At 32.5% G+C, this 10,261-nt stretch overlaps 1 protein-coding gene and 1 long non-coding RNA gene across 2 annotated transcripts; both read right to left on the bottom strand.

Moving 5' to 3' along the window:
* Positions 1 to 6,516: 6,516 nt before the first annotated feature.
* Positions 6,517 to 8,223, bottom strand: LOC133816583 (uncharacterized). Its single transcript, XM_062248996.1, has 2 exons — positions 8,004 to 8,223; positions 6,517 to 6,924 (listed from the first exon to the last, which is right to left on the bottom strand). The coding sequence occupies exons 1-2, from the start codon at positions 8,145 to 8,147 to the stop codon at positions 6,796 to 6,798; spliced, it is 273 nt and encodes a 90-aa protein (XP_062104980.1). The 5' UTR covers positions 8,148 to 8,223; the 3' UTR covers positions 6,517 to 6,795.
* A 624-nt stretch (positions 8,224 to 8,847) lies between these two features.
* LOC133816582 (uncharacterized) lies at positions 8,848 to 10,261 on the bottom strand. Its single transcript, XR_009885347.1, has 3 exons — positions 10,170 to 10,261; positions 9,368 to 9,410; positions 8,848 to 8,920 (listed from the first exon to the last, which is right to left on the bottom strand). It is a non-coding gene; the product is annotated as an uncharacterized LOC133816582 (long non-coding RNA).

The raw sequence follows: 10,261 nt of genomic DNA, 5'->3' as shown, positions 1-10,261 counted from the left end.
CGGCTTAGGGCAGCCTGGGGGTATTTTTGGGAATTTAGGTGATATATTGGAGATTATTAGACTTTGGGTAAATAATTGATTATTAATTGGATGACGGTATTTAAGTGGTAAATATTAGGAACATTTGAGGAATTAGTGGGAATTAGGAATAAATGACTATTCTATCCCTAGAATAAGTTAAAGGGTTATTTTTTTTTGGGAGGAAATAATGGTCATTTCCTAAGTCAATGATATGCTCAGCCTTTTTGGTTAAAAACAAAACAGATGATTTTAGAGTAATCTAAGGAAAGAAAGAAATAGAAAAGGTCTCAGCTCTCTCTCTCTCTCTCCCTCACCCTCACGCATCTTTCTCTCTCTCTCTCACTTCATTGTTGAAGCTTGAAGCTAGGCTTGGGTTGGGGATTTTTGGAGGAAAATAGAAGGGAGTTGAAGGGAATTAAGCTTGGTGTTGGAGCTGGAAATTCAGAGGAAAGGTTAGCTAATTTGAGGTATGAATTCTTGTTTTTTCAGCTTGGAATTGTTATTGGGTTTGTTAGGTAGAATTTTAGGTATTTAAAGTGAAGTTAGCAGCTGAATTGGGGTAAGGATTTTAGTTGAATTGGGCTAGTGATTGAGGGATATTGCTTGATTTCTATATCTGAGTTGAGGTGTGATTTCTGTATTAATTGTTGGGAAATTAGTTGATAAAAATAAGTGAATATGGGTCTAATTCATTACTGAAATGCATGTTAAATTGAGAGGGTGAGTGGGGGAAAATTTTGGGGAAACTTAGGTGTTCATGGCTGAGAGGAAGAGTGGAAAACCCAGGTTTTATCTGGGTTCGCAGGGCGCGCTACGACCCAGCTTGGGGGCGCCACGGCACGTGTGGCCTTTTGGCTGAGGGAGCTCTCTGACTTGGGGGCGCACCGCAACTGTCTTGGCTAAGTCGCGACTTGCCTCCCCTTTGGTGTTAGAGCTTGCTCTCTGACTTGGGGGAAGTCGTGACTTGTTGAGCCAAGTCACGACCCTCCGGGAGGTTTAGCCTTGGAGGTTTTCAAGTTTTTTTAGGGCTCGGTGGTTCGAACCCAGGGGCTTGGGACAATTTCTACTACCCAGTTTAGTAGAAATTGAGGTCCCAAAGGCTAGTTTTGTTCTCTAGGTATTTCATTTCTGATTGGAAGTTGATCGACATCAATGACTCTTGTGACTAGGTTTGTCGCCAAGGCTCGAGGCTAGGGATTGTGCTCGGAACCAGTTCACCTTCTTCGCTCGGAATCAAAGATAAGAAAACTGCTCCTGGTTGTGTGGCTATGTTGGGATTAAGAGTTCCTTGTACTTGTATGCAATGTTGTGTGATGGTGTTATGCTATGTGAGCACTACAAGAAAAAACAGTATTCATAACACTTAAAAACTGCTAACCGGGACTATTGATAGCACTTCTGAAAATGCTAACATAGCTCCTGTTATTAAAAGTCCAGTCTTTTTTATAACAGTTTTTGAATGTTATTTTCGGTGTTATCTTAAACTATTCAATAATACATTTTTAGGTGCTATAATATTGAACTAATAACATTTAGATAGAGTTTTTGGTTATAAATTTAAAGTTTAATCTTGTACTTTTTTCATAACACTTTTCAACTGTTACATTTGATTATTTTAATAACATTTTTAGTTTGTTATATTATATAAACCATAACGATTTTTTACGCTTATAATATGTTTCTAAATCATAACATATTAAGGTTTTTTATTGTGATAATGGTACTTATAAGTTTTTTTTTTAATTAAAAGATTTTCATTATTGTATTTTGATAAAAAAAAAATCAAAATTAATCATAAAATATAATTCTCAATAGATTGATAAACCATAAGTATTACATTAAACAATAACTAATTCAAACTCTGAATGTGTCTATTTCATGAGATCTTAGTTCTAACTTAAGTTTGAAAGCATAACATAATAAAGTTTTATAATCTTGAACATTTTTTACTTCAAAAATGAAAAACAAAAAATTACAAGATACACAAAAGTAAACCATGCATGAAACTTGCTCCATCATTCAATTCATCATCCTTTGTGCACTTGTCTTTGTTGTGAGTCTATTTATTGTGCACTTGTCATATACATGTTTCTCTTTCTTCCACAGGTCCATGTGTAATCCTCTTTGCAATAAAGCCAGTTGTAGTCCACAAAAGGCCTATTGCTGTCAAATCTGACTTAAACAATATAAAAGAAGGAGATGAGAAATCATTAAAATTCCAGGGAAAAAAAATATCAAAAGCATGAGCACTTCAACGAGGGGAGGCAAAAAAAACAATACAGCATTATTAACAAAGGAATTGCAGTCTTACATTTTTCCTCCATCAAGTATGGCTGAATTTCAAGTGCCGACTCATTCTCAGAGTCGTCATCATCACTAAGAGATAAATCAAGAAAATACAAAGTATTAATAGAAACTAGCGAGATCTCTAACAATCAATGCGATATCACATACCATAGAAATATCATAGAAGTCTGTCATGAATACACAACAGCTGAATAAAGCTTTTGATGACAGAATAAGGATGCAAAACTTGAATTGATAAATGGAATATAAGTAAAGGAAAACAATCAAGGCCAGTTAAATGCATACCTAACAACCATATACTTCACACTAGTTAAAACAGAACATTTCACAAATGACAAATATGGAATAGAATATAGAAATAAGTTGAGACAACTGCAGTTATATAAATATATAGAGAGAGAGAGAAAGAGACCTTTTCTGAACTATGAGAGTCACTAAGGAGGGACAAGTGACTAGCATAACAACCAAATAATAATTGCACCACACTTAATTCATAGTAACTGCTCTTTAAAAGTTCTATGCATATGCCTTTATATAATATGCAATGTCCTAATGGGAATTTATATTTGGAAAGGCAACCAAAGAAAAAAAGTTACTTTTTGTAAACAAAAGTAGACCCTACAAGAAAACAAAATTAACGGAAAACAGATGAAATATTGAATACACCATAACAGATGGAAATACACATCACAAGCTAAAATGACATGGTGAAAACTTATAAGAAATCAAGCTATAGAATCATGCCTTGTGTAGTCATGATAGCAACAAAAAGGATTATGCCAACAGGTTGCACCTTAAAAAAATGCCAAGCTTTATGCATTTTAATTTCTCATTAAGACCAGGCTAAAAGCATTGAAGCAATCAATACAAAATATTATATTACCACTGTGTCAAAAAGCAATCAGTTGAATATTTATATTAGATGAAATTAGCGCATAAATGATCAACTCTTAATAATGGACCCATTCTAAAGATACTTTCATCTTTTACCAAAACATTGATAAGTGCTTATAGTAACTCTTAAAAAAACCATATTAATTATCAAAAGCATCAAACAAAGAAGCCTAAATATGATTTTGATTAAGAGCTTATCCAATTTTAGTTTAAGGATCAGGTTGTTTAGTTCTACCTCTTTTTATGAATTCCTACTTTGTAGGACTCAGCTAAGCGGCTGAAGCTATATATAAACTCTTGTAATTCTTTTGTTTCTTAGTGAAGTGGATTTAACAATGTTTTAGTGTTTCCTTCCTTAACCAGCTTTACTCGTTATGTAATCTTCCTTTCATCTTATTGTTTGTTTTATCATTTTATTCTTCTTTTGACGATATGATTTTGACAACTTGTAAGTTTCAAATTAACTTCATAACTATTACTAATTTTTTAAAGAAAACATACTAATCTATATACTAAAATTTATCAAAGTGCACCAGACACTGTATAAGACTAAAAATATTCCTGTCCAGTCATTTCTACTGAAATCCAGTCCAAAGGTTTATTTAAATAACTAACTTCTTCGTGTGACTGGAGAATACATACCACAAGCGTAAAGCAAGCAACTAATGGCATACAGAACAGTTAGCTGAATACAGTAAGTTGTCCCCCGAAACCTATGCACACAAAGGAGCCAAAGACAACATATTATCAGGCAGTATAAAATGCTCCGAACTTACTTGCATTTTGGGTGTTGATCGCAGCCAATAAAGTAGCCGGCACCGAATCGACTGACTTTAAAAACCAATGTGCCCTCAAAACAGCTAAGAAGCAAAACCATGAAATAGACTAATTAAAATTTAAAAATAAATAAATAAGCATTTAATTAGGCAGCATAGACATTCCCCATTAAAGAGGAATAATAGAAATCATGCCCCCCCTAAAAAATGATTCGCGACAACCTTGAAAAGGAAAAAATTTAAAACCATCTAAGAACCATTATGCAAAGAAGGAAAAATAAATGTAGAGAACTTTTGAAATGCAATTCAGAAATGTAAAATAGAGAGGACAAGAATATTTCTACACAATACATTTTGCATAAAACTTTGCTATTACTTAATGTTGAAATTATCATTGATTCTAGGTGATATTACAGCCGTATTTTATAGCTGTGATCAGTTATTAATTTTCTCATTTGTAATAATGCTGATAGTATGCTATCAGAATATATCTTTATAAGCAATTAATTAGGAGAAAACTCTTATATATTCAACCTTAAATGAATGAATAAATTGCCTGCATATGGAAGCGAATTTTCAATTATCAAATGGCCAAATTCTCACAATCCAATTTGGTTGTATCCTCAATTAGACAAGTGCCAATGATCTCCATTTCATCATTACAAAAAAATACATAAAGGTAGTGTGCAAAACATAGTATTTCAGGCAAAAAAATAAGTAATAAAATAGAAGAACAAATTTACAAACACATGCAAAATTTAAATCTAATTTCATTTTTTTTCACTTCCGTGATCAAGAACCTAAAATATGCAAATGAAATACAATTGCAAAAACTGATATGCAAATAATCATAGTTTAACTTTAAGAGAGTAGAGCTTCAGATCACACTTATAATATACTTAATAAGCTAGCTATAACAAATAAAAACACTTAGTGACACTATAATAAATAAGAGTTCAAATGTTTTGCAACTGTTAATGAGACAAGAAAACAACAACAGAACAAAAACCTGAACACCAGGATGTGTCTCATGCATGAACTCAAACAATTTGTTCACAACAGTTTTTAGATGGAATGTCCAATTGAGTCAATCAGAGTAAATAACAAATATGTTAACCATTTAAATAACTAAAAACAAAGTAAAATCCCACCTAGAGAGATCCTTCTTCTTCTGAAAGGTAGTCCTCAACATAGTAGCCAATGTATTCTGGACAAAATCCTGGACCTCTGCATGTAATGTTTCCCATAAAGCATCAGCCACCAATGTATCACATTGCTGCATCATGGATCCAATGCTTTTAACATAGCTAACAAGTTCAACAAGGGCTTTCCTTTCCTCTGAACTGTAATTATATCGTACAACCTGTAATACAAAAGGAAAAATCAAGTCAGCATGTGATCTGCAGTTGGAGCATGCACTATAGTTGGGTGGCCAAACTAGCATTTATATATATATACATATATTTATCATTCCTACAATGCGAAAAAACATAAAGCTATACACTATTTCCTGAAATTTTCAATCACTTTAACCAACACATTGACTTCAAAAATTTCTCTAGGTATCACTACCAAACCATATTTTAGACTATGTGTGGCGTCATAATGTTCGAACTAGAGATAGAAAATAAATAAAATATTTATACCAGAGATAATAAAATATTTTAACATCTTTTTCTATTATTTTAGATAATTAATTATTTTAAACTATTTCAAAACTACATGGAAGAATTTAAGTGGCCTTTTTCCAAATAAGAAGAGATGACTAGATATCTTGTAAACACATAATATATATCACATCTCATCTCCTATACACTAAATATATTTGTGTCTCTCTACTCTGTTTTTAATGAAGAGTCCAATATGACTTGATCATATTTTTTTTCTGATGCTTGTGTCTTCAATTCGTCATATATACAAGTCTGAAAGGAATATTTAAATCACAAAACGTGGTATACATTTTCAAATATTCTAAATAAATAACCAGCCTAAAATGACCTTCAAAATGAAGACCCTAATACATGATACATGATAAAAACTTACAAACATAACAAACATAACAAAGGAATACTTAGAAGTTCATCATTTATAATTTGTATGTTCATCCCAAATCATAAATCTACCATGTTCATTACCAATCCTACAGTGGACTATGGTATTTTTAGCCCTTTTCTTTGTTTTTTCTGTTCTGCATCACAAAGAAATCTATGGCTCATGGCATAGAAGTTTACCTAAAAGAAAGAAATGCTACTATATATATGTATATGTGTTGTATGCACACAGGTTTTGTTATTTCTCTAGCTTTGAATATAATATAAAAAAAATGAAATCAGATTATAAATCACCCTAGAAGTTCACCCTATATTTATATATTGATTAGTGAGTGAGTGGTTGTGTAGATGAGAGTGAGTGGAGGAGAATAACGTGGTTGTGTAGACGAAAAAAAAAGAGAAAGAAGGAGAAGCTGAGAAACAAGAAAGAGAAGCTGAGAAGCAAAGAAAGAGACTAGGAAACCAGAAAGAAAGAGAAGCAAAGAGAGGCAAAGAGACGAAAGAAAGAGAGGCAAAGAGATGAAACCAGAAATTAGGGATTCAATGGAGGCTTAGGGGTTCGGAGGCTGAGACTAGTTTACTGTGTGCTTCTGTGTCTCTTATTTTCATTTGGCGCCTAGTTATATATTTCATATGGCGCCAAATGAAATTTCACATATGGGGCCGTATGTTTTTTTAATTGCTTATTAATAACACTTTTAAATAAGTGTTATTTTTTAATGTAATATATAATTCAATCATCCAAATCACATCAATGAGCAATAATTAAAACATAATGAAGAAAATACCCTATAAACACCACTCATTGCACCCAGCATGGAGATACAAGAATAAATAATTGAAAGAGCTTTTGCACGTAAATATTTGTCATACACCTGCACAAACAAACCATACAATAGAAGATAAAGTGGAACTCAGTGTAATATGGTTTTCCTTCTATCAACCAGAAACTAAGAATGTAGAGAACAAAACTTTAACAATGAATACCACTAGCATGTCAACACTATAATGTTCAATGACAATTGCAAAAAAAAAAAAAAAATGGAGCCTTCTGCCCACAAATAATGGAAACTATTTATGCAAGCCACCAAATAATAGTTCATTAACTCTAGCACAATCCATGATAATCTTTTAAAGGAAAAAAATCAGAGAGCACAGGGAAAAAAAATCATGAGCATAAAAATTCATTTTCATTTCTACATAACAAAATCATGTAAATACTCGTTGTAAATCATGATTTTTTCTTAAGAAAATTGATGATTAGCACAGAATAGCCATCATCTTTAAACAAATAAAAAAATAATATGGACAATATAAATGAAAATCAAACCCATAAATTAATCTTTAAGGAATTACCCCATGCATTTAGCTTTCAAATCTTTCTAGAGCATATCGTAATATATTGATTGTTGAGTATTGCCAATTAATATTTCAAATGAATTTACCTACTGTTCAGCTCACACAAGAAAGGGGAGTGTTGTGTCGGAGTATAGACTTAACTTTGCTCACTTTCTAATAGATTAAGCTTCTGAGACAACTACTAATCACTATGCATATTACCCACCTTTAGCTAAAGAAATAAATAAGATGCCCAGAGATTGCAAACAGACAAAAATGCAAGTACGATTCAGTCATTTGGTAAGCAATTTAAACTTTTACTTGAACCATCAAATTCCTCGCGAAGTTTTGACATAAAATTCTCATTCATTTGGCCTCTTTACCTCACTCATTTGTTCAATAAAGCAAATGACTCAAAATTAACATTGTTATGCACATGTGCAAATACTAATGTGAACTCAAAAGCATAATTGACTATTTATGCTTATTTCAGATTTCCTTAAATAACACCCCTTAAAAAATAAAATAAAATTAAAATTAAAAAACATCAAAATACACTCAATATAGGATTCTAAAGAGCTGCCAAAATGGGAACCAAAATATAACACAAACAAACCTGAGTGGATGAAACAATAGTAAGCAAGCATGGGAACAAAACAGGTACTAATGTGGGCATCACTTTATCGTCCAAGTCATCAGAGAGAAGAGCCAAGCACCTCAAAGCTCCATGAACTACAACATTTAGAAGCAAATCATGCATCTTTCAGATGTAAAAGCCATAAAACTCTTAAATATGAAACAAATAACAAACAATAACTTGCAACACTTGAGCAAGTTAAAATCCCTAATAGCCTGGATTAAAAATTGTCATAATATAGTACACACTTAGAGGTTATTGTTGTCAATCTAACATAAGTGGTAATAATAGAAAAACAACAAACAAGACAGCTCAGCACCAGCTGCTGCTGGACAAGCCTAATAGATGATGTGTATGTTAAAAACAGAAATTAAAATCACAGCATATGACATGTGAAGCATTTTTGAGCTTCCTGATTCAAGCCAAAGCTTATATTGACGCAATAATTGAGGCCATCAAATGCTTTGACTTGGCCAAATCATGTAACTAAGGAACCTTATCAATTTCTTTCAAAATGATTTTAAGGAGAATGTGACAACAACCTCATAGTAAAACTTAAAATCCTGAGAGATTAATATATGTTCGCAAAGCAAATATTTAAAATTGAAAAAGCATTCACATAGAACAAGTAGTAGAAAATTATTGTATTTAAAACCACACAAACAAAGGCCAGTAAGAACAATGACGGAATACTTACCTCCATCCCTTGCATTTTTTTGAGAAACAGGAAAATGTATTTTCTAAGGGAAAAAAAATAGACAGTAGCAAAAAGAGTAGAATCCAGTGACTTTATGAATCAGATAGTGCAAGATATAAGACAAACCTATATATGTCATCTACAAGCTGTGCCACCTGTTCCTTCCCCACAGCATTCTTCTTTGCCCACAATTTAGAAACTGTAAAAGAGAACATAAATTCAGCTAGAATTAATTTCACACAAAATAAGAGAATTTAGACCACAACCAGGACATGGTAAAAGCAAGAAACCTCAAAGCAGAATGCTCAATTACAGTACTAATAAGCACAAGTTTGAGCAACCCAACCAAATTCTATACCAGGCTACAATGCTAGAAAACTAAATTTGAAATGGAAACTAACCTATAGAAAACATAATAATAACTTTTTTAGAAAAACAAAGATGTGTGATGTAGACAGTCGCTGTTTTAGTGTTTAAGACTGACTATTTAATAGATATCTACCTAGATAAACATCAGCTACATAGCCAAGGTCCAAATATATAAATTTCACTGGAAAGAAAAGTAAATAACACAATACTGAAAAATGCAAATGAAAGGAATTTAGCTATTTTCAGGTAGGAAAGCAAAAAAACACACCATCTATACCTTGATCATCAGATAAAACAACCAATATCCGGTCAACAAGGTCCTGCATTAATAACAACAAATGTAAAGTCATAAAACACCAATCCAAAAACATTAACAAGATGCTCAAAATGAATCATTAAAACAAACACCCTTCTAGTAAAAGCATAAATAGACAATATTTAGACTAAAATTCATTAGTCTTGTGCAAGTAAGGTGTCATCGCAGAAAATTATTCTCAGATGGGCAACTGTTACAAGAACTTGATGTTATTGTATCTTTATTACAGATAATCATCAAGTTAAGTGATCAAATCCCTGCCCCTACTGTCAAACTGTTTGCCTTTCTCCCATAATTGCGGGAGAGGCAGATAAATAAGAAAAAATTAAGATTTATTGAGAAGAATACACACCAATACAAAAATCAATTGTGTATGAATTCTGTATTAACTGAATACCGAAAAAAAAATACTAGTACAACCTTTTCTCTTACTAGTGGGTTACACAACAGGAGGTAACCCTCTCCCTTGCCCATAATCCCTTCCCATAAGAAAGGCAAAATTTGACCTGATGTTCTGCGACATGACACCAAATGACTAACAACTACCAATTAAACTAGCTACCACCTTCTCAGTAAAACCTTTACAAAGCCAACATCACAAAGAAGTTATTGGATTATGCATACCAAAAAACAAAAAGTGCTACTCCTAATCAACAAAAAAAGGAGCAACATGTAATTTTTAAACGTTGAAGCCAAAGTGTGATAAATTGCCAAATCCACATGCAGGCAACACCCATCACAAACAATTTCTTTAGCATCTCACCTGCTTCTTCCCCTGCTTTGAAAGACCTAAGTGAGTGAGAACATCCTTAAGCTCTTTTATTCTAAAATATGCCAACTTTTCCTGCAACAAAA

Source organism: Humulus lupulus, chromosome 2 (assembly GCF_963169125.1).
Source record: "Humulus lupulus chromosome 2, drHumLupu1.1, whole genome shotgun sequence".
Classification (NCBI taxonomy): Eukaryota; Viridiplantae; Streptophyta; class Magnoliopsida; order Rosales; family Cannabaceae; genus Humulus; species Humulus lupulus.
Note: the sequence above shows the minus strand (reverse complement) of the source record. Positions and strands in the feature narration are given on the sequence as shown.